This window comes from Chiloscyllium plagiosum, chromosome 9, assembly GCF_004010195.1.
Source record: "Chiloscyllium plagiosum isolate BGI_BamShark_2017 chromosome 9, ASM401019v2, whole genome shotgun sequence".
NCBI classification, from domain to species: Eukaryota; Metazoa; Chordata; class Chondrichthyes; order Orectolobiformes; family Hemiscylliidae; genus Chiloscyllium; species Chiloscyllium plagiosum.
Window position 1 is genome coordinate 40,166,913 of NC_057718.1, and position 26,275 is coordinate 40,193,187.

General features: G+C 37.7%; 1 protein-coding gene across 1 annotated transcript in view; it reads right to left on the minus strand.

The window, feature by feature from the left end:
* Positions 1 to 26,275, minus strand: part of iars2 (isoleucyl-tRNA synthetase 2, mitochondrial) — a 96,919-nt gene that overhangs the window by 26,298 nt on the left and 44,346 nt on the right. Inside the window, exons 14-15 of the mRNA XM_043695778.1 lie at positions 21,497 to 21,590; positions 2,317 to 2,419 (exon numbers count right to left, since the gene is read on the minus strand). Coding sequence (XP_043551713.1) covers positions 2,317 to 2,419; positions 21,497 to 21,590 — 197 coding nt within the window. The remainder of the gene's footprint in view (positions 1 to 2,316; positions 2,420 to 21,496; positions 21,591 to 26,275) is intronic.

Below are 26,275 nucleotides of genomic sequence, written 5' to 3' on the forward strand. Positions count from 1 at the left end.
GCCTGAGGCAGGAATTGAAACCGGGTCTCTGGCGCTGTGAGGCAGCAGTGCTAACCACTGTGCCACCGTGCCGCCCAATAGAGTCAGAGAGTACAAAGACATGGAAGTTAAGGTGATCCTTTATATAACACTGGCTTCAGTCTCAACCGAATTACTATATCCGATTCTGTGCACCAGACTTTAGGAAGGAAGTAAAGGCAGTAGAGAGGATTCAGAAAAGATGTACAAGAACAGTTCCAAGAATACAAATTTTCAGTTACATGGACAGATTGCGGAAGTTAGAGCTGTTCTCCTTAAATAAGGTTGAAAGGAGATTTGATAGAAGTATTTGAAATCATAGGGGTCTGGACAGAGTAGACAGGGAGAAACTACTTCCATTATTGGAAGAATCATAAATTGGAGGGAGAAAGATTCAAGGTAAAGGGAAAAGAACAAAAGGTGACATGAGAGAGAACTTTTTTTGAATGCAGTGAATTTTTAGAATCTAAAATATTTTGCCAGAGATCATGGCGATGGCAGCTTCAATTTTGGTTTACAAAAAACAGATAATTTTCTAAAGAGAAGAAAAACTTGTCAGTTTTGGGAAAAGTCCAACGAATGGACTAGATAAACTGCAGAGATTTGCCAGGGACACAAGAGGTCAAGTTGCATCCTTCTGTGTTGGACCATCCCTTTATATATTTCATGTACACTTTGAAAGGGCCATTGGAATTGAATTTTCCAAGGATAGGCAAGCTCACGCAGATTCCACACAGTTCCCTCAGAAATCCCTAAGAGTATTGAGACAAGACAGAAGGTTGACACTGATACAAAAGTTAGAGACAGTAAGCTAAATAGACAAGGCAGACAAGAGCATGGCAGAAAACAAGGGAAGGCTGATGAATTAAAATACATTTATTTCAATGCAAAAGGCCTGGCAGATCAGGCAAATGAACTCAGGGCATGGATAGGAACATGGGACTGGAATATCATCACCATTACAGAAACATGGCTGAGGGAGGGACAGGACTGACAGCTCAATGTTCTGGGTTACAGATGCTATAGGAAGGATAAAAGGGGAGGCAAGAGAGAATGAAGATTGGCGATTCATATAAACGATTTGGATGAGAATAGAGGAGGCATGGTTAGTAAGTTGCAAATAACACCAAAATTGATGGTATAGTGGAGAGTGAAGAAGTTTATCTAAGAGTACAATAGAATCTTGAGCAATTGGGCCAGTGCGCCGAGGAATGGAACATAATATAGATAAATGCAAGGTGTAGTACTTTAGTAAGACAAACCAGGGCAGGAATTAGACAGTTAATGGTAGAGACCTCGGGGTACAGGTACATAGTTCCTTGCAAGAGGTGTCATGGGTAGATAGGGTGGTGAAGTCAGTGTTTGGCACGTTTGTCTTCATCAATCAGAGCATTGAGTGGTTGTTGTGATGTCATGTTATGGCTGTACAAGACATTGGTAAGGCCACGTTTGGAGTATTATGTACAATTCTGGTCACCCTGCTATAGGAAGGATGCTATTAAACTGGAAAGAGTGCAAAAAATATTTGCTAGTATGTTACCGAGATGACAGGGTTTGTGTTATAAGGAGAGGCTGAATAGGCTGGGATTTCTTTTACCCATAGGAGGCTCAGGGGTGATAGGCATAGATAAGATGAATAACCAAGGTCTTTTTCCCAGAGTAGGGGAGTCTAAAGCTAGAAGGCATAATTGTAAGGTGAGGGGGGAAAGATTCAAAAGAGACCTGAGAGGTGACTTCTTATACACAGACGTTGGTGCCTGTATCAAATAAGCTGCCACAGGAAATGGTAGAGTTGCACATTTAAAAGACGTTTGGACAGGTTCATGGATAGCAGAGGTTGAGAGGGTTATGGGCCAAATGCAGGCAAACGGGACTTGTTCAGTTTAGGAAACTTGGTCGGTACAGACAGATGGGGCCAAAGGGTCTGTTTCCATGCTGTACAACTCCACGAACATGGAGCCTTACTTCCATTCTGACAGTAGGACTGTCGGAAGGCAGCAAGTCACATTCTCTTTTCATAACAGTCACTCTGAAAATTAAAGGTCCTCACAGGCAGTTTGGCAGCAGCTATTAAATCATAAGTATTTGTTAAGTGGGAAGGATTTATATTGACTAATACAAAGGGAAGAAATAACTAAAAGAGAATGCTTATTTAGGTTTAATACAGAATATACAAATTTACCAAAATGATTTGAAAAGTTCAATGTGCTCTATGTGGACTACGTTCAGAGGAGCAAATGACATGATAATAAATGTACAAGTTAATAGCCCAATTAATTTGATTAATAAAATACTAACCTATATGGAATCTGTTTCTCAGCTGCTACACTGGTGAGCAGTGAGGATTGAAACCATCCACCCAGTTGATCCTTCCCCTCCAGGTACACATCTGCAACATTACCTACATCCAGGATAAAAAGGGAAATCATTAAATAAAATATTCTCAAAACATGTTCATTCACAATTATGAAAAAAAAATTGTAATTTAGAAATGACTTTCTGTGATTAAACAAATTCAAAATGGATGTCTTTTTTCCCTTCACTAATAATCAAAACACTATATTTTCAGAATTCACTTCACAGCTTTTTTTGCCCATTTCTTTGAACAAAATGAACTTGTATAGAAAAATCATCCTAATGCACTTAAGTACAGATTTGGAAAACCAATTTAAGACTTGCCAAACAATGCATTTTTAAGAAGGGTCTTAGAACAAGAAAATGAGGTAAAAGTGGAGAGAATTTGAGAATGTAGAATTTAATGACTGAAGACACGGTTGGTTATAGCAGGACAAAAGAGCTCGAATTACAGAAAGGCCAGAGTTGAGGCAACGCAAATATCTGATGGGGGAAATGGTTACAAAGAAAGAAACATAGTCATTAAATGATTTAAACAGAAGAATAAGATTTTTAAATTTGGGAGACTGGAAAATAGTATGGGGTAGGATACACATCAATTTTTGTATGAGCTGAGGTTTATCGAGTGAGGCCAGTCAAAACAGCATCAGATTAAACATTTCTAGGAGTAGCAAAGGCAATAAATGAGGATATCAACAGACAGCTTGAGCTACAGATGCAAATGCATTATACCACCAGAGTTGAAAGTGCTCAGTCTTTTATGATGGAAAAGAGTATAGGCTCTGAAGCTCAGTTCAGTATTGGAACAGAACACCAGAGTGGTTTACAATCTAAAGAAAACACTGCAGCTGAACTCTAAAAGTAAAATTATTGTTGTGTTACTGGACCATTAGGCTGCTGTGACATTAGAGAAAGACAACTGATAGTGGTCTAACCCTAGTATCACCACGACTCAGGAGAGGGGAGATGTTGGGAAGGAGGGTCCTTCATGGCAACCTCAGTCAGTGCAGGAATTAAACCCATGCTGTTGGCTTCCATCTGCATCACAAACAAGCCATCCAACCTAATGCTAACTTGGGAGGAGAGCATTTTGAAAACTTCCTCTTATTAATACCTCCTGCTGAGTATTTAGTTTTCAATGTAAAAATTATATCCCTCCCCTTCAGAGGTCTACCTCTGCCTTATGATAACATTGACCAAAATCAAGGGCAAGAAACCCCAATGCCACTGTTCAATCACTGGCACACTCCATCTGACTGCTAGGTGGTGTTCAAGAGTTGCCTAGGGTTGATTCTCTCTCCCATTATTCATTCCACCCCATGAATGATGTTCTAGGCCACATATAATTTTCTATGTTTTAAACTGCCAATTAAAGTACACATCATTGTTTAACACTTCTCTTCAATGCAAGGCTGACAAAATTCAATATTTGGATGAGCATTACTAAATGACTTCAATTTTGAATAGATGTTTTATATCAGATAAGCTACACGCATTGATATTTAATACAATGACTCACTAAGAATTTCTCAAACTGAAGTATCTCTAAGCACATGTTAAAACAGAAGTCATTACCTAAATCACTGTTTAGAATCTTAAAATAATAGGGATCAGGGAGAGGGAGCTCAAGAAAAAGATAGATCCTACTTTAAGCAAAAAGTGTTGAGGTTCAACTGCAATGTGTGCTTATATTATACTTTTAATTTTTGGAAACATTGCAAGTAACTTTACAAATGTAATAATGAAATAAATAGGAAACCAGAGAGAGATGGAGAGATATTAAACATTTTGACAATTTCTGAACTTTCAAAAGTTTTGGAAAGGCAAAACATGTTTAAGGAGGTTTTTTTCCAGGCAACAAATTGAGGTAGTTTAACTGTCCATCACCAACAACTGTAGTATAACATGTTTAGAAAAATCAGAGGGAAAGAAATCTAATGGTTCAGAAAGGATAGAGTTATGAATGAGATTGCAGAAAAGGGTTGCAAGGCTAAGGTTTGACATGCAGATGAGGAATCTGAATTCAATGCAGTGAAGAACAGAGGGCTAGTATTGATCAGCAAGGGCATCGAGGAGATTGGTGAAATGGAGCTTTATTCAAATTAGAATGTATGTGGCACAAACAGTTTAGATATGAAAGTTCAACAAGGAGATCATTATTCTGAGGCTTGAGGTCACATTCCATAAACCTCTCAGCAAGAAGCACAGGCATACTGGTAAGAGGTGTCTGCAATGCCAAGATCTCTGTGAAGTCTGAATATCTATTAGTTGAGTTCAAAATTTTGATCTGGTCAAGATTAAACAAATCTATCTTGCAGTAAAATATATATATTAAACCTGTCAAATGATAAATAGGAAAGGGAAGACAAATGGTTAAGAAAGTAATTTGGACAACTCTCAAAAATTAGTGATACTGGCCACATCACTAATTACATTATGAATCAATTATTTAAGAGATTGCACAATAATTTTCTTCATACACAAGATCTGTGATGCTCCAAACTGAACACAATGATCTGAAAAAGCAATCTTAATCACTATGAATGTTAATATCTCAAAATGGCAGACCACTTTTCAGTTTACAGACATTGACTTCAAATGAATTATTTTTGAACAGGTTTCATCTAAGCCATGGCATTTCAATTGTTGAGAAGTGTTGAAGAGGATAAAAGAACGCGGTCTCACGGGGCATAGTACTTTACCGAGATAAAATTCTCTTCCAAAGTCTACAAGTTTAGGGGGCCATATAAATAAATATATTCCACATTCCTGAAAATGCCATTACAAAAGATAGCATGATAAGGATATATTTACTTTAGTAAGCAAACTGTAAAATAAAACTAATAAAATATTATAGCACTAACCTTTAGAATTATATCAGTAATTCGATTTATACCCTCCTCCTATCAGTTTTTAAAACTGAATCGGGTTAGAAAGCAATTATGCCAAAGTTAAATCTGTTGATTCAAGAAATCTAATCACTGGATAAAATGTCATTTTCTCATGTCCTCAAAAATGGCCTGGTTAGACTATAAAGTATTGTGTTCAGTCTTGGCATCATAACTTTGGGAGGATATACTGATCTGAAGGGAAAAGAGTGTAGATTTACCTGAATGATACCTGGGACTTTAAGGGTTATTATATCATCAACATTACAAACCAGCGCTGTATTTCCTGGAATTTAGTTGGTGATGTTGTAATTTAATTGAAGTTTACAAGACAGTAGAAGGAAACAATAGGCTGAATAAGGAGAAAGTCTATCTCCTGTTGGGGATCTCGGGCTAAGGTTAGAATGCTTTTTAAAAAAAAAGCCAGATCTTCCAGGAGCAAAACTGGTAACACTTTTAGATGGAAATATTGGTGAAGCCTGTAATGGTCTTTTGCAGAAAAGGTTTGTTTCCAGATCAATTCTTTAAATTTTAATTGTAAGATTGATACATGTTTGCTCATCGGAAGGTATTGAAGGATACCAAGAATATAGTTAGATCGCAGATTAGTTATTGAATGGTGAACCTGTGTTTCTGAAATAAGATGTTATGCCACAGTGACATAATATTAAAAAATTGTAAACATTTGGTAAGAAAGGGCTCAAAGACTATTGAAAAGCCACATTTTAATGTGAATTCTACAAAATAATTTACAACAAGATGTAGAGAGTAATAAAATCAACCTTTGCCTTACGCTTGCCCTTTGACGAGCAAATAAAAGAGTTAAGATATGCTAGTCTAAAAGCTAAGCTGACCTGATCTGTTAAATATTATCAAATATGATAGTGTTGAAAGAGGTTATTGCATCTTGAAACTCAACTGCCAAGTCTGATTTTCTACCAACCCTATATTAAGCCATTTATCTTCAAGTCATTAATCCATTTTCTGTTGAAGTTCACATTCTTTACAATAATTTTTTTTCAAAAAGATAGGACCCATTTTTCTTTCAAATTAATATTCATAGTAGTAGAAGTCCAGTAATGCTGAAAAGTTGAACAATATAACATAATAATTAAAATCATGGAAACTACAATCTGTTACTGAAGTGGAGCAGTGGTAAACTGGGATTTTTCTATGTTATGTACCAAGGTTATTTGCTTTAAAACACTCTCTAAATCAAGTTGTGTCTGAAGGAAGATTTTTCTTAAATGTAAATCTATCCTTAGGTTTCCTAAAGCACTTTATAACCAATGGATTTATCCTATAGGGAAGTCAGTGTTGCTTTGGTGGGAAATAAGGAAACAGAATTGCATAGAGAAAGGTTTCACAGTTGGCTGAATGACCAGAATCATTTGGACGAGGATTTAATGTCAGCCAGAACAATAGGAGAACTCCCTGTTTTTGAAATAATGATAATGAGATTTTCTATCTTCACCAGAGGAGACTGCAAGGCCTTTGATTCAGTACATTATCCAAATAAGAATACCCCCACAACACAGCATTCAGTCATTTCTGCAACAAAATTACAGAAGTACACCAATTTTTTTTAGGTATGAGGAGACTTTCTAATCTAATCTTTTACACAGCTGAAAGGGGTAGATTGAGAACAGAGCAAAATTTGACATCCATGAGGATTGAAGCACAATCTTAAACCTCATGGGCTAGCACATCCCTTAATTTACAACACCATGAAACTACAACAACACTTGTTCAGTGAGGAATGTAGGATAGCATGCCAGAAGCTATCCCAAGCAGAACTACAAATAAGATTTCAACTTGGTGATGCTCCAACGCAGGTCTACATACTCGCTAAACAGTTGTAGCATTCTACTATAGACCGAGCTAAGAAGCCACAGATTAAAGCTCTGTGGTCTTGGCATATCTCGATGTGAATGATGAACAATTAGACAACTAACCAGAGCAGCATGCTCCATAAACACCCCATCCTAAATGATGGTGACTCTACTGTAACTGTCTAAAAGACAAGGTTAAAATATGTGTGTTCATCTTAACTAGAAGTGCAGAGTGAATCAGCCATCCTGGCTTCCTGTTGAGGTCACAATCACCATTGATTCCAGACTGCTGACAATTCAATTCGTTCCATGTGATATCAAGAAGTGGCTGACCACATAATGCAGCAGTGGATATGGGCTTTGACATTAATGAAATGTCAATTGCTCATAGGTTGTGCGCCCTTATTTCAGAGGGGCTGGAGTACAAGAATAGGGAAGTCTTTCTGTACAAGGTTAAAAATCTCAGAACACCAGGTTATAGTCCAACAGGTTTATTTAGAAGCACTAGCTTTCGGAGCGTTGCTTCTTCATCAGGTAGTTGTGGAGAATAAGATTGTAAGACACAGAATTTAGAGCAAAAGTTTACAGTGTGATGTAACTAAATTTATATATTGAAAAAGACACGGATTGTTTGTTAAGTGTCTCCCATGTTGGTTTCAGTTTCTGTACAAGGTGCTAATTAGACCACATCTGGAGTACTGACAGCAGTTCTGGTCCCCTTATTAAAGGAAAGATATTTCATTGGAGGCAGTTCAGAGAAGGTTCACTAGGATGATCACTGGTATGGAGGGATTGTTTTATGAGCAGAGGGAAAACAGCTTGGAACTGTACTCATTGGAATTCAGAACAGGTGATCTCATTGAAACATATAGGATTCTTAAGAGGCTTGACAGGGTGAATGCTGAGAGAAAACATCTGGCAAGTCTAAGACCAGAAGTACAGCCTCAGAATAAAGGGACAACTATCTAAGACTGAGATAAGGAGGAATTTCTTTTCTTGGAGGGTTGAGGCTGTCTTTTCAAAAACTCTCCCTTAACATAGTCACAGGTGGGAATCGTCATTAAAGATTGCAGAGTGTTCAATTCCACTTGTGACTCCACTGACAGTGAAGCGGTCAGTGTCCATCTACAGAAAAACCTGGACAATGTTTAGGCTTAGACTGATGTGGAAAATTAAATTTATGACTTCATACGCGAAACAGCGACCATTTCTAACAGAAGAGAATGAAAGCATCACCATTTTTAGATTCAAAAGCATTACTGTAGCTGAATCTCCCACCATCAGCACCCAAAGGAGCACCATGGATCGGAAACACAACTGGACAACAACATAAATACAAGATAAAGGCAGAAGTTGAAACTTCTCACCTCCTGACTTCCTAAACCCTGTCCACCATCTGCAAGGTATACATATGGGGGTGGGGGGTGTTGGAACACTCCCCACATGCCTGGATGAGCATATTTCCAAACATAAACTCAAGAAGTCTGAAACATTCAAGACAAAACAGCCTGTTTGATCGACATACCATCCATCACCTCCACTATTCACTGCGTCTGCTGCAATATACAAGAGCAGCAGTGTGTCCCATCTAACAAATGCAATGCATCAACTCATCAAGACTTACTGACCAGCATCTTCCAACTTGGTACCTCTACAACCTCGAAGGACATGGACAACATATGCACAAGAACTCCACAACTTGCAAGCTCCCCTCCAATCAGTCATTATCCTTAGAACCATCTTGCTGCTCCTTTAGTGCTGCAAGGTTCAAATCTGGAAGATCTTCCCTCGCAACTGATGGGTCATTAAAAATGGACAATATATGCTGGCCTCGCCATGACAGTCATATCTAATTAATGTATATTAAAAAAATTATACATTTTATCATAATATTTAATGTGTGCATTTATTTTGCTCTATCCATCCAAATAATTTAGTTTTAAAAGCATGATTTTTTTTAAAAATGCACCTGCAAGATGATTTTGCATGTCAAAATGTCTCAAAGCATTTCGGAGGAGAACTGGATATCAACCAAGTTCCAGGAGCACAGGTAGGTTTTAAGGCAACATTTGAAGGAGAAGAAATGGGACCCTGGATAGAAGATTTAAGGATATTTTATGATTGTTATTTTTATCTCAAAAACTTCACACCTTTTCATACAAATAAAACCCTGTGGTTAACTATATTGCACCACTCCCAACAATCCATTCGCTTTTCAACATTTTTCATGTGATGAATATGGAGGAATGATAATGTTGATAGAATCCAAAATCTGGAGGACAAAATAAACTCCCCAATAATGAAATGCTTCTTCTATCTTGTGAAATGAGCAGGTATCCATTCGAGCAATGTTGACTGCTAAAAAAAAACTGTCATTGGATCAGATGAACATGAAAATTTCAATTATTAGGTAGAACTCTTTAAAAAGTACCGACTTACTCAGTCTATGTAGAACCATTTAAACACAAGGGCTACATTGACTCCATACAATGCAAAGAGTAGCATCAGCCTGAAAACAGTATTGAGACATTTACTGCTACATTTAAAGCAACATATATCTTTCCCAATCTACACAGATCTGAATATTCTTTTGATCTTGACTGAAAAGCAGTAATATTTTGTACCACATCTTATGTTCTTAATTTGGGAATGAGAACCACATCTTAAATGCCCTAGTGAATAAGTTTAGCACAGAATGACTATAGTTAAGATACAAATCTATTTTACAGCAGGACCTAGGCATTCCACATTCCAATCCCAAGTTTAGATGCTAAGACAGACAGGATGTTCTAGCTTAGCAGGCGGCTCTCCAACAAGTTAAAGACATAGCATGAGAGATAATTGCATGGACGTTATGAAGGATGTTCAGAACAGGCGGGTAAACATTGTGAGATTAAAAAAAAAGCTGTTGATGTGACATCTCCAAGAATGTTGCCAAAATTACTATTCCTTAAACAGTATCAAATAAAAAATAATCTGGTCATTCACCTTATTGTCATTCATAATCCTTTGGTGTATGTAAAACTGCAGTTGCATTTATTGCACACCCACTGTGTTTTTAAAGTAATTAGTACATCAAGCATTTGGAGATGTTATATAAATACAAGATGCTGCTTTCTAACTGCTTATACCGATGAATAGTGTAATCATTCAATCATTTATTAGGAATAAACACTGACTGAAATATTTTTACATTTTTATTTTACCTGAAAATAAAAATTATTTTATTGGCTTTAAGATTAATTTCTTTCACTTTCATTTAAGTGTTAGTCCATTCACCTTCTACTAAGGTGCACTCCCATCCACTAGTACTCTCAAACACCCAACCAGTAATACCTGCACTGAATTCCAAGTAACCAAATGGTTAGACATGTTCAAATGTTTTTACAGAATGTCATAAACCAATACAAAGCTTGCAAAAAGGTATCAATTCTGCAACAAACAGCAAATAAATTCACCTTTGAAATTTTATTGTGTTAACGCTTAACATGTCAATATTTAGTTGCTAAGTGATTCAGTCAGTCAATATAAAAAATGCCCAGCAATAAATGAATTACACATACTGTCTTTATAGATTTATGCCATACTATAAGATTAAAGTTCACAATCTTTAAACTTTTTCATTTTTACATTGAAGTTTAGATCCTTTGTCTTCAGAGACATATTCGAACATATTTTGGAAATATTTGGTAGATGAAGCAGCAACAGATTTAATGTTTTAGGTCAATGATTTTTCATTAGTTCAGAATCCTGATGAAAGTCATTAAACCAAATGATAATTCTGTTTCTCTTTCCATCGTGTTACAACACAAATGGACAGTTGAACCAAATCAGCCTTTCTGCCTCCATTATGACAACACAGTAAAATTATAGGGTGGCATGGTAGTGCAGTAGTCAGTACTACTGCCTCACAGTGCCAGGGACCTGGGTTCAATTCCAACCTTGGGCGATTGGGAGAACTGCAAACTCCAGACAATGTCTACATGCTCTGATTTGCTCCCACAGTCCCAAGATGTGCAGCTTAGGTGGATTGGCTGTGCCAAATTTCCCATAGTGTGCAGGTTAGTTCGGTTAACTATAATAAATGTGGGGTTAGGGGGTAGGGTCAGATGCTCTTTGGAGGGTTAGACTTGATAGGCTGAATGGCCTCTATTTGCACTGCAGGCATTCGAATTCAAAGACAATCAAAATTGACCATAATGGTTTCAAACCAGTCTTTATGAATAATCAATCCCAGACTGTGAGAATAATCAGTTCTTGACACTGGTTTGTATCTTAAACAAAAGACTTAGCAATTTATTAACAAAACAATAGTAATAGTAGAGAAAGATTAAATAACAAAGTAATCTAACTGGTCTATGCTTTAAACCATATCCTTTATATTTTATGTTGTCAGGCCCACTCACACAAAAGACAGGCAAACAAACAGTTATGGGATAAATAAAAGAAAAATAACAAAACTGTCCAGATTATTGAAGCAATTTACACAGTGCACTGTTCCACAGCCATAGGTGATGGTTTCTTGGTTGACTTTCTGAAGATGTCAATCAGGGTCACCTTTTCAGTTCACTCAGATAATAGTAGTAATACTTAGTTTTCTATTCTCTAAATTTGCAAGAGTTGATAATGGAGGTTGGTCAGGGGGCTTTTACATCTTCCTGCTATAACATCAACAGCCAAATTTCTTCTCACTGAAAACATTGTCCAAAACCAAATTCAAACTCTGACCACTCCCTGACAGACTGACCAATTCCTCCACAAGGAGTTACCATTCAATATCTGCCATCTGCTTGAACACAAGGCTTTTCCCAGATTTGGCTCAAACCTATTCCCAGGTACTGTCCTCGTTAATAGCCAACTTCTGCAATCTGTTTAAACATAATGCTTGTATCCAGTGATGGAGCATCTATAAAACTTTTTGATCAGGAACCAACTGCAGTTAACTTCCTGGCCCAGCCTCATAAACAAACAAAATCTTGTTTGATCTGTTTTCCTTTTAACACGAGCTGTTACCCATAGTTCAAAATTCAAATTTAGCTCACAGTTTTGGCTCAAAACCAAAAGTGATTAACAAAAAATTAAAGAAATGAAAACAGTGTGGACTCTAACAACAGATACATCTTGACCTACTGAGTATTCATGGATTTTCTGTTCTAATTCAGATTTCCAACATTATCGGGGTACTACTTTTTGTGTCAAACACATTCTGGAAAGGGTTGATGACTTTCTCACTATGACCAAAATGTCTTTGTGGTGCTACAAGACTGGATAGTTATATCTGTCACAAAGTTACCTTAATTATATTTGATCTCAGGATGCAAATATTAGTAATGGAACTTGGACCTGGTATACAAAGATTCTGTTTTGGGAACAGGTGGAATTGTGCATAAGGAGAAGTAGCATGTCAACTGTAATGTTGTAAGCTTGCGTTCGCGTCATCTTATTGCAAAATGTTATTTTGGAGCTTTACAACACTAACCAAATTGGACAGCTAACTCACAGCATGGTGTATTGCGACGTGGATTGTGTTGAACCCTGCAGAGAATGTTTTATGGACCACAGTCGTTCACAAAATGGAAAAGATTCTGATATAAGAAACCATAATCACATGCTGAGCTCCCTTGTAATTTCATTTGTGGAAAAAGTGTGATGCCCATGCAGACAGTACACATCATGTTGCAAGTAGACTACTGTTTCAGAGATGTCTGAAATCCTGCAAGTTCTACTGTGCCACTCATGTCATCGTTCATAATGCAGGAGTTAGCTGAGAGCTCAGCTATTTGTTCTTAATACCAATTCCTGTACCACTGAAAACACTAGGAGATACCAAAATAATTTGCATGATTTGAATCACGTATGTAATATGTTTTAAAGATCTTCATGGATTGGCAGTTTTGGGTTGGCTTCCTTGCATTTCAATTCCTTCAGCATTTTTGTCTTCCACTACACATCAGGAGGTGGAATATTAAGCTGGACTGGGAGTATTATATGAGTTTTGATTAAAATGTACTACTAACTGTCCCCCCTTGACCCATTCAGCATAGAGTCCAAGAGTTTTGTGTGGCTGCTCTATGCCCACACAGAGGAACAGTATTCCGAAGCCTACAGAATAATACAGGAACGAGGCTAGAGTATGGAGAGTGTGTGCATGGGATTACTAGTTTCTGGATAAACGTTTAACAGTTTTGGTCCCTTATCAAAGGACCGAGGTTGACAGATTTTTAATCAGTAAAGGAGTCCAGGGTTGTGGGGAAAAGGCAGGAAAGTGGAGTTCAGGATTATCAGATCAGCCATGAGCTCACTGAATGGCAGTGAGCCAATAGCCTATTTCTGTTCAAACATATTATGGTCTTACGGGAGATGGGTTTCCTCTTTTTCAGATGTTCGCAGTAAACATGAGGCTACAATCTAAGGAGACTCCAAGGCACTTGGGGTATGTCCAATCCTAATTAATTTACAACAACTAAAGACCTGCAGTTTACTATTAGCCACTCAGTTGCTGATGTGGGAAGTAGTGACTTTGGTCTTAGTTGAGACTGGATGGAGGTGCCAGCCATTAAAATATTGTGCCATCATTTATATATCCTGGGACAAACTATTGCTAGGACCTTCAAAATTATTTTCCTGGGTAGCACGAGCCAAATCAAATGCACAGACAAATTTATTAGAGGTGGTGGGGGCATGTCACTCAAGGTTTGAAGAGAATTGGAGCTTTAAACAGTCTTAGAGAAGTCTATCACTTTGGGTCCTTGTTAAAGATTATTTGGTTTCCAAGTTAAAGCCAACGTTTTCAATTGCTTTACCATTGAAGAGGATGAACTGCAGCTCGATATTGGAAAAGTCTGACAACTTTCAAGAGCAGATCATATCATCACAAAATGTCACATGCTGATGAATGATCAATAAATGCAATACTTGCTTTGAGTATGCACTGATGGTCAGTATCAATGCTTATGTTAAATGCATAATGAGCACTCTTTTGGAACATACAGGAATCTATTAACAATCTTAATCCATTTAACCTCCATGTGGTAGCAATGTACTGAGGACTTAATGTACTTGAACTTATGCAAGTTTCCTGTCAACACAAATGACTAATTACAAGTGCAGTGAATATTCTACCAATATTGAATTGACTGTAAACTCAAGTAAGAGTCTAGGATATTTGCATCATACTGCCTCACTTCAATTTCAACAATAGAATTTTGTCTCAACCAAGTTAGATTTGCAAAAAAAATAGAAAAAGGCATGCATGGTTTCAATGAGAACCATTCCACATTGCTTTACCTTAAAGGCTTACTCGTACTAAAGAGACTACAGTTAAAGCACTTGAATGAGTACATTGAATGCTAATATGCCTGGGTAATTTTATAGTGGTACTGGACTGATTATTTTCAGTGGAAAATAATTTCATTTTCATTCTCAAATTTCAAACAAAAATAAGTTTATTCAAGTCAACAGTCCAAACAGCCTATCAGATGATTCACCTAAATGACTCTCAGAAGCTGTGGCTAAACTGCAAAGTGGCAGGAATAAAATTCCTTGTTCTAGTTTGGAGACAGTCCCTCTTTCGCCAGCGAAAGTAGCATTGTATGTATAACAGAGCTAAATATCCAAATGTGTCAGACAGTGTCAAATGCAAAAGTATCCATCCACAAGTCATGGAAAGAATATCCCTAGGATTAAATAAAGTTAACTGTACTATACTCCTGTATTGAGGCCACAGGATTTAAGTATTGCACTACCAGGATTGGATTGACAGAAACAACGCAGAAGACGCAACCTCCTGCAGCAAAAACAAACTGCCTTCGTTGCACAGCAAAACAACCCAACATCACAAATTGAACAGGCAGCATTCTAACAGCTGAAGGCTGACACCTAAAGACAATATGGAAAGCAGACTGCAAATGATGAAAGAGAAAGCGCGACACTTGCAATAGCATGCTGACCATCACAACATACAAAGCATTCAGAAAGATACGAGCCAGTTACAGTATAGACCAACCCATGGGGTCAAAATCCTCTTCATTCATAGTTTGGTATTTCTTTTCTAAATGATGAATGTCTTCCATCAATGCTGCAAAGAACATTTTCAAATACTCCTCGACCGTGACTTCACAGTTGCAACTGCACTCTCCAGGCAATCAGTTACGATCCCACGGTAGAATCCGTGGTGAATCATTATTGATAGGATAGTCATTGAGTCACAGTACAGAAAGAGGCCCTTCGGTCCAAACAGGCCATGCCGAACATAATCCCACCTGCCTGTTCCTGGCCCATATACCTCCAAACCTTACCTATTATCCAAATATCTTTTAAACGTTGTAACTGTGGCCACATCCATCACTTCCTCAGGAAGTTCATACCATATGCGAACCACTCTCTGTATAAAAAATTTGTCCCTCGTGTCATTTCTAAATCTCTCTCCTCTCACCTTAAAAGAAGGTGTCCATGTCTTGAAATCCTCCATCCTAGGGAAAGTGACTTACCATTTATCCCATCCATACCTCTCATGATTTTATAAACATGAATTTGAATTAGAATCCCCACAGTGTGGAAACAGGCCCTTCAGCCTAAGAAGTCCACACCGACCCTCTGAATAGTAACTCACCCAGACCCATTCCCCTATCCTATATTTTACCCCTAATATACCTAACCTACACATTCCTGAACATTATGGGCAATTTAGCATGGCCAATTCACCTAACCCGCACATCTTTGGATTCTGAGAGGAAAGGTGCACCTGGAAGAAACCCACGCAGACATGGAGAGAATGTGCAAACTTCACACAGCAAGTTGGCCGAGGCTGGAATCAAGCCTGGGTCCCTGGTGCTGTGAGACAGCAGTGCTAACCACTGAGCCATTGGGCTGTCCTTCTATAAGATCATCTCTCAACCTCCTAAGCTCCAGCTGAAACAAGCAATCAGACGCATGAGAAACAACAGTCTGCGAGCCCTAATAGCATTCCAGCTAAGGTTTTCAAGGTTATTGGGTTTTTATTCAAATCAATACACGACACACTTATTCTATGAATTTGGGTGGAACAAGACCACCTTATCATCTCCTCAAACTGCAGTAATACAAAAATGGCAACTATCTTCAAGAAAGGAAAATCATGCTATGGGAACTATCATGGTATTTTCCTCCTATGCAGAGCAGGGAAAGTTCTGACAGGTGTCCTCCTGAATTATCCACTTCTTGTGGCTGAGTAATTCCTCCCAGAGACATATTTGTGGGCCTGTGGGGCTTTTGACCTTCCACGGACACCTCAGACATGTTCCTTATCGCTAAACAAATTCAAGGAGAATGTTGAGAACACTAATGTAATGTGGATTTTATGGTGATTAACTGGACCAAAGCATTTGATTCAAGAAAATTGCAAAACTCTCATCTCAATCTTGCAACAGTGTCACGTAAAGACTATATGTGCACCCATCAAGTCTTCTCCACCATTCAATGAGATCACGGTTGATTTATTAGTCTTCAACTCTACTTTGTCCTAAAACCTTTGATTTCCTTACCGATTAAACATCTATCTCCACATTGAATATATTTAATAAGCCTCAATAGCTTTCGGTGGTAAAGAATTCCACAAATTCAGTATCTTCAGAGAAGAAATTCCTCTTCATTCGACGATACGACTGCAACTGGCTTGACTGCAAGATCTTGAACAGCCTCCTTCAAAACCCGGACTGTGTTAGGCAAGGCTGTGAGATAACCCCAAACTATTTACAAGCTATCTGACGATAGTTATTCACCTCAACAAAGATCAACTGCCCTGTGGTGTCATTACAAACTTTCACCAAGATGAAACAGTCTAACCTCAATCACCTCTGTACCAAAACTAAACTGATCACCATATACAAATATGATTATTAGTTTGCAGAAGTCTTTGGAGTCATTGCTCATCCTGAACAGGATTTGCAAAACACTCGCCATCTCTTCATTTCTGGATAGAAGAGATTTGGGCTGACCTTAAACACAGCCAAAACAAAGGTCCTATCAATGCAGATCTAGTCAGTCAAATATTCCACCTTCTATACATATGGAAAGAGACGCTCTGTAATGTGCTGTGTGTCCCCTATATCTTCGCAATCACACTATCAAAAGTTCATCATTGGTGAGGAGATCTAATACCAGATCAGCTGGGCAAACTATGTCAGCAAATATTTGACAACGTTCACTACATTTCCATAAAAATGCCAATTTATAGAAAAATTGTCATCACCACATTCCTGTATTGCAATGGGACATGGACTTTGCACCAAGACATACAAGAGCTAGAGAAATTTCACCAGCAATTCCACCACATTCTCTATATTCAATGGGAGCACTGTTGAACAAATACAAGTGTCTTTCTTGAAGCCGACTCTAAGTATTCAGATAAACAACCTGAAGATCAATAATATGGACAATGACTGGACATTGTATCCAGATGGCTGAAAAGCATGTCTCCAGTCAGGTCCTAATTTTTCAAGTCACCTCTCAAAAAGCCAGCATTCAAAGGGAGGACGATGTAAATGCTACAAAGATACTCTGCAGCTCTCTATGAATTGCAGCAGCATTGACATTAGCGACTGAGAGAACTTTGCTACAGATCCTTCGAAAGGGCAAGAACTTGACATTCAAGCTGCATCAGCTTCGAGTCCAAACACTTTAATAATGAGGAAACACCGTAACTCTTTGGATCCCATGACTTATAGAATTTTCTAGCTTATGTGGGTCAAGAATTAGCATGTTCAGTCAAGTGAAGAAACAGGCCCTTGGAAACTCCCAACATGGAGTGAATCAAGGGGCTGTTGATGGCGACAAGCCTGGGAGAATGGCACATTGAAGATAGTTTCTTTTTATTTGATTCTCCCATGACCATGACTGAATTTAGAGAGAAAGTGAGGGCTGCAGATGCTGGAGATCAGAGCTGAAAATGTGTTGCTGGAAAAGCGCAGCAGGTCAGGCAGCATCCAAGGAACAGGAGAATCGACGTTTCAGGCATAAGATTCCTGAAGAAGGGCTTATGCCCGAAACGTCGATTCTCCTGTTCCTTGGATGCTGCCTGACCTGCTGCGCTTTTCCAGCAACACATTTTCATGACTGAATTTAGTCAGACTCCAAAGGAAACTTGACCAAACACAAGATAATATTGTTTATTTGTTACTTTCCATGCCCTATGAAGGTGATGCCAAGAATGATTCTCGTGTGTCACTGGAGCATTATAAACTCTGTAAAAGTAATATAACTTTATAGCTTAAGATCTGTTGCTGAGAATTCAGGGAATGTGCTTCACAGTTCTATGTTAAATTGAGGTAATTTTCAGCACCCATGGCAACAAAGTGAGTTTCTGCTCTTGCTGTCACATTGAAGACACCCATAGTCGATTACTTAGGTAAAATTCTTCCTAACAGCCTCAAATTTTATAAAACAAAGAGATGCAGATGCTGGAAATCTGAAATAAAAACAGAAATTGCTGCAGAAACTCAGCAAATCTGCCAGCATCTTTGGAAAGAAAGCAGAGTTAACAAGTCTAGTGACTTCTTCAGAGTAGACCCTTCTTCAGAAAGGTCATTGGACTCAAAACATTAACTCTGCTTTCTTGCATAGGTCCTGCTAGCCCTGCTGAGTTTCTCCTGCAATTTCTGTTTTAGCTTCAATTATTATTTACTTGGAAAGCAGTTCCACTGCAATTGCATATCTCGATGTGTTATACTCACAGGTGAACTTGACGTGGAGTCTTGGAATGATATTCTTTCCATTTACAAAGCAATTTGAGAATAAAATCAAATGTCTCACCCATTTAGCTGTACTGAATTATTTCTCTTCATTTATCATTTACCATAATTAGTCTACAATTGGAAAGCTAGCATTTAATACGCAGTGTGAATAAAGGGTGAGTAAGGAAGGAAAATAGTTCATCTATCCAATCGCTTGTAATAATTGGAAACTGACCCTGGTCCTTTGACTTAGATTAAACTTCAACTGAGGGAAACAGATATGAGTTGGAATCCTGGGAGTCTCAAAAATCTGGATTATTTCACCAGGTTAAAGTAGCCTAGCTGCTGCTGTCAGAATTTTCTAAGGTCGAGACAGCCTTGGGAGCTTGTGAGTAGGTAAATTGTTTTTACTTTTCATATACCAGACGAGAAAATATTTTTACAATATTGGATACAGTTCGATAGTTTCAGTTGAGTAGGGAAGCTGGTCTATTGATTTGCAGTCAGAATGACATAAAGTGGATTATACTAACTCTGTATTATAACTCTACACTTAAGAACCAGAATCGCAGTTGCAGATGGCTCCAAATGTCGAAACATAGGAGTCGTAGTAGGCAACTCAGACCATCAAGTTTACTTCACCATTCAATACAATCATGACTGATGTCCACTTCAATACCTTTCTTCCCCACACTGTCAAAGGAAACTTGCAAGAACTTGAAAATGCTTCTGGAAGCATCTTCTGTTACAACATACTCTTCCACCTGTGAAATCATTAATTCCTGTGCAACCAGGGTATGTACAAAAATCTCAACAGTTCCCAACTGAAGAAAGATTAATTAAGTGAAACTAATAACTTAAACCCAAAATATACTTCCATTGTGTGGTTAGGTCTGTTAGCGGGTGACAGTAAGGGTTCATTGAGAAAGGAGCAAGAGAGGTTTGTATTCAGAAGCCTGGTTAATCCGAACCCCAACGTCCTCATTCTTGGGAATGATCCATTGAACAACAATTCCAATAGAAAATACACTGTTGTGTCATGATTCCTAAAACGATAGTTTTGTTAGAGACTACCAGGTTTTAACACCATTAATACAGAAATCAGTTGGCTGGATGATGGCTAGGTAGGGTGAAATACTAAACAGTCCATGCAGTTCAGAGATTGTACTGCCCTATTTTGGAAGGATGGTGTTAGAAACAGCAGTAGGGAATAGAACAAGTCACCGGAATAGAATCATTAAATTCTGGAGAAAGAGGGTTAAAATTTCAGAACCAAGTTCCAAAGAACAATCATATTACACTAAAAACATTAATACTGTTTAGCTCTCCACAGATGCTGTGCAACCTCTGAACCACAGGGACTCTTCACTGTTCCATCCTTCCTCTATGTCACCCAGCCAGCTGATTTCTGATGTCAGAAGTCTTAATTTGTTAACCAAAAAGCAAAACACTGTGGATGGTGGAGATTTGAAATTAAAAAAAAGAGTAAGTGTTGGCGAAAGTCAGCAGGTTTGCCAATATGTGTGGAGAGAAAAACAGTGTTAAAATTTCAAAATGAAGTTCTGAAGAAGAATCATATTAGACATGAAATGTTAATACTGTTTCTTGGTCCTCAAATGCTGCCAGATCTGCTGATGTTCACCAGCACTTTCTCTTTTCATTTCAGATCTCCAGCATCCACAGTATTTTGTTTTTTTTAACAAATTATTGGAGCACAATTGAACAGGTATTATCAGGAACATCCTCTTTTTATATACAAAAGCTAATTAGGTAGAAATGGGTGAACATGGAATGTTCTCAGCATACATTTGGCTGGAATGAGCCTGGGTATAATTTTTCTTCCATGTAATGTGACTGGCTGGATAGAAAAAGAAAATTGCTTAACAAATTGGTGAGTAACAAAGATGGAAGTTTACTAATTAAAAGAAAAAGATATAAATAGCAATAATGAAGGAAACAGATCAGTAGCTCAATGATCCCAATGCAGTTTCAACTCCATATACTTAACAGGTAAGATATTTTATTGCACGTGGTTAATTTACTTCACTTGAAAAGCAATTAACAGCTAAGTGGGCCACAACTTTCACAAAACAGGCAAGAATCAGTAACAGGGCTGAAGCTTTCATCTTCATATCAAACTTTCAGAGCTAATTCCAGTGATGAGCTACCTTTAGCCGAAGTGTAAGGAAAGATTGTTTCAAGTCCAAGGTGCCAGAGGTCTCCCTATTTTTAATTATGAAACTAAATGGATATATAACTATAATTAGCCTCTGATTTGTTATAGGAATTTTATGACTAAATTCTCTAAGACAGGCTACTCTGCAGTCGTGTTTCTACTACTTTTACAAAGTTTATCATTCATTAAATAGTATAAGTATGACCATTGAATTTATTTATGGGTCAGATCCCAATTATGAAGTTGTTTCAACAATTAGCACTAATTATTGAGGCAACTATGTAATAACAAAACACATTTTTCTAAGTTCTTGGCTACTCATTATTGGGGGAAAAAAAGCCAACTGCTTGAATCCATGAAAACCTCCCTCTGACTTGCGTCAGTAACGTTTAGTTTATAGCATGTCTACTGCATTTTTAACTTAGATTTCAGTCAATTTTAGCTTAAGGTCAATAATCCTGTGCATAACAATGAATGATTCCTTATGATGTTTAGCCATCATTAATATTAACTTCTCACCTTCTAATACATGTGCCCACGAGGTGCCACTATCAAACCAAATATCTAAGATATCCTCTCCTTTGACATAATCAGACACATCAGAACCTCCGCTCTGTAGAAATAGAAAACAAAATTGTAATTGGATCTTAACAAAAATATTTCTACACTCTCCAGTTTACTAAATACAGCTGACTTACCAAACTGTCTTGCACGTGTAAATGCAAATACTATTTTGATTTGTTTAGCATTACAAAACAGCAAACTACAGAGGTGAGGTGGAAATGATAGTCAAATATAGCCTTGATGTCATGGGCAAAGTGTGGCATCAAAAGCTCTAGTAAAATTGGGGTGAATGGGAATCAGGTGAAAAATCTCTGCTGGTTGGAGGCATATTTAGCAAACAGGAAGATGGTGATTGTTGGAGGTCAACCTTCTCAGTTAAAGAACATCACTGTAGCAGTTCTGTAGAAGAGTATCCTCAGCCCAGCCATCTTCAGCTGCTTCATCAATGACCATCCCTCCAACGTAAGGTTAGAAGTGGGCATCATTTCACAATGTTCAGCATCATTTAGATCTCCTCAGGTGCTGAAGTAGTACCTGTCTAAATGCAGCCCGCCACAGACAACATTCAGGCTTGGAAGGTCAAGTCACAAATAACATTTGTACCAAATTAGTGCCATGCGATGGCCATCTCCAATCAATGTAAATTTAATTAAACCCACCCACTCTAACAGTCAATGGTATGACCATCACCGAATCTCACATTATCAACATCCTAGGGCTTACCACTGATCAGAAACTTAAGTAGACTAGCCAAACAAATACTGTGGCTACAAAATATCAGGGGTCAGGAATCTTGTTGCAAATAACTCCTCTCCTGACACTCCCAACAAAGCACAAGTAATGACTGTGAAGGAATACCTGCTTCTTGTGTGGATGAGTGCAGTTCCAACAGTCAAACAATGTGATACTATCTAGGATACTGAACTGGCAACACATCCACAACCATTCACTCCCTCCACCATCTACACGATGCAGAGGTTCATCAAGGTCCTTTAACAGCACCTTACAAATCCACATTCACTACAATGTAGAAGGCAGCAGATACACAGAAACACCATAGAGTTCCTCTCCAAGCCGCTCATCATCTGGACATGGAAATATATCATTGCCCCTTTAGTGTTGCTGGATTAAAATCATCAAACTCCCTTCTCCATAATAGCATTGTGGGTCTACCTACAGCACATGAAGGTAGTGAAGTTTAAGAAGGTAGCTAATCACCACTTTCTCAAGGGCAGTAAATGCTGGTCCACCCAGTGAATCCTACATCACCTGAATTAATTTTTTGCTTAAATTGTGGGAAGACTCTCTGGTCTAAATTATTCCCATATTACCACTGTGGAAAAGGTGCTGTTACACCCATGTGAAAAAAAAACTCATGGGGGTTTAGCTTCAAGCAAGATTTACTGTTTCTGTGATGCCAGCAATGGATAAAATCTGTTTGAGTTTTAATTCTGATCTAGTGTTATGGTTGATCAGTAAAGCACTGAATACCATAAGTTGCAGAATACCATATATTCATCAGATTTTACAGGATAGCTTCGGCATTTTATCTCATGGAAACACTCAAACAGCTACAGAATTTTGCAGATCTAATATGGAACTGCTGAGGACAAGCCCATTATGTTTATGCTTGTGAATAAAAAGCTATTATTCAGCCTTATCCCATTTTCCAGCTCTTGGCATCAAGTCTTGCTGCCGACTGTACTTCAACTGCACATAGAGTCATAGGGCCACCCATGCTGACCAGGTTTCCCAAACTGAACAACTCCCACTTGCCTATGTTTGGCTCATATGCCTCAAAACTTTTCCTATCTAAGTACATGTGCAAATATCGAAGTGTATTTTTGTTAAATAATGATAAATTCTTCTGCCTCTATAATACTTTCTTGGAATGAATTCCAGACCTTCTTCATGCTTTGGATGAAAGAAAATTATTCAACTCCACTCCTATCCTTTCACATCTCTGTTAACAGCAATAGCCCTTTCCTGTCCATTCTATCTAGGCTTCTCATAATTTTATACACCTCAATTAAATCTCTCCTAATCTGCCTCATATCTCAAAACTTTTAAGTCCTGGCAATACCCTCTTAAATCAATCATTTTCATACTTTCTTTAACGTATTCACATCCTTCAGGTACTATGATACCTGAATGTTACACAGCAATAATTATAATTTAGTTATAATACGTGTCAGATTTTGCTAAAAAATTCAAAGTCCACACTTGAATGTTATAGTACTACCATTAGTGGGAAGGAACAATTACAGAATGCCAAATTTACAAAGATTCCATTTTGAGTTTTGCCTCAACTAGTTCTTCAGCCTGTCCTAGAAAAAATTCCATGCTCTTACAGAGTTTAGTTCTCCACTTCTAAATCGTGATAAGAATATTAATTATAAATGTGAAATCAAATGACATAAAAATCACTGAATGCATGATTTAAAAATGGGGACCCAATTACAGCCAAGTGCACAAACCAACTTAACCCCTGCTTTATCCCTTCAATTGGGATGTTGCTTCATCTTAAATCATGTGCAATACAGAAGATGGTCAAGTATAAATTAAGAAAAGCACTACATAAAATTACCTGAATTAAATTTATTTTCTAGTTTTACTCCAAATAGTTTTGAAAATCTCAGCAAAAAATATGCTAGTAAGCAAAATTATTCCAGTACATCAACTCACTGAACTGTGTCAATGCACCCTTGAAAATTGGGAACCTACTTAGACTGCACAGTTTGCAATCCCGTACCATCTATCTAGTTTCTGGGTATTATTGTCCCCAATAACAAAGATAGATTGCACAACATCACCATGGCCAAGTCTCTCTCCAGCACTATGTGTGTTGATTTGAGTAGAGATTCTTTGGGGGTGGAGTAGCTGCTCCACCCCCAAAGAAAATTAGATATAGTCCAGAGCAACTGTTTCAGTCAAGTCCATGTAAGTTTAATTTGGGAGAGGCAGCTTTACAGCCTCAATGAGGCACTCCTAGTTCAAAGGTACAGTTCAAAGTAGACAAGAACCAATTAAGCAGTATTTTAGTAATCACATAAAAGCTGACTCAAAACAATTTTAGCTTAATCTTTCTCATTACCTACATTTTTGCAATGAAATAATTATTCCTTGGTTTAACGGAAAAGAGTTGCAATAATTATTTTGGCACTCATTTAACTGTTACGTAAACTGTAGATAGGTACTACTGTTCCCATTTAATATAACCCAATAAATAGCTCATCAAACAGTCCAAAGATGTGCAGGTCAGGTGAATTGGCTATGCTAAATTGCCCATAGTGTTAGGTAAAGGGGTAAATGTAGGGGAATGGGTGGGTTGCGCTTCGGCGGGTCGGTGTGGACTTGTTGGGCCGAAGGGCCTGTTTCCACACTGTAAAGTAATCTAATCTAATCTAAAAAGCATTTGATAATTTTGAAATTGAAGCATCCTGCAGGATAGCATAATATTATAGCATAAAAATGGTAGAGGTAAGAGACCAATTTAGAAGGATAGAAATTTATAAAATCTGATAAAAGATTGTAAAACTTGAATTAAAAATCACAAGGAATGTTATTAATTCTGATAATGTTCTAAAGGGAATCAATGGGCTTGTACAATTAAGTAACCATAGTTATTCAGACAAAACAAAAATTAATCTGAACATATTACAAAACCTTTGTATAAAATAGCACTGATCAAGTAGTAGAAAACGTAATAGTATTTGACAAATGGAAAGTGTCACAATTAATCAAAGTCTGCATCTCCCTCCAGCCTATCAGTTGATTTAAAATATTACTAACCCAGGACTCTCTCTCACAAGTGTTGAATATGACTTTGAATGTTATACCAATCTTTACTATGGACAAAACTCGGAGGAAACAATAAATCATTCTGGGTCAGTGAAATGGCTGATCCTTTGGTCCTCAAAACTTACAACTGACTTTCCACTGTGAGTAAATTAATTGACATAGATCAATCATTTACAAGAATGATACCAGGAATAAGAGATTTTAGATACAAAAAAGTAGAGAAATTGGCTTACTGACCTTGGAGCAGAGAAGATTAAGAAGTGACCTTACTGAAGTGCTCAAAATTATGAACAAAGACACAGAAAAAAAATCTTGTATGCACTTGTTCAATATTTTAAACAACCAAAACAGATAAATATAACATATTAAAAGATATAAACCACAAAGCCTGTACACACGTCTTGCTCTCTCTTCAATAAGATTAAATTATTTAATTTGAGAAATTACTTCATACCACCAACAGCACCTTCCTAAACCACAATTTCTAAAATCTTGAAAAACAAAGACAGCAGACATATGGGAACACCAACACCTGCAAGTTTATTTACAAGTTATGTACCATCCTTACTTGGAATTACTCCATTCTTTCACTAAGTCAAAATCTTCAAACTCCTTTCTTAATAGCATGGTGGCTGTGCCTACACCAGATACATTGCAGGGACTGAGGCACCATGCTCTCAAGGGCAATGAGGAATGGGCAACAAAATACTTGTGTGAAGTGCACACCCCGTCAAAGAACCTTTGTAAAATTGAAAGAAGGGTCATAAAGGAGATGGGGATGGTGGGGTGGGGGTTTACAGAGAGAGGGATTTCCAAAACATCAAACAGCTAAATGAGATTATAACACTGGAGTGTTTAAGAAGGTAGGAAGCAGTGAGGCCAAAGACTTCAAATACAGGGTGAAGAAAATGAAGTTTCAGAGCTGACAGCTAA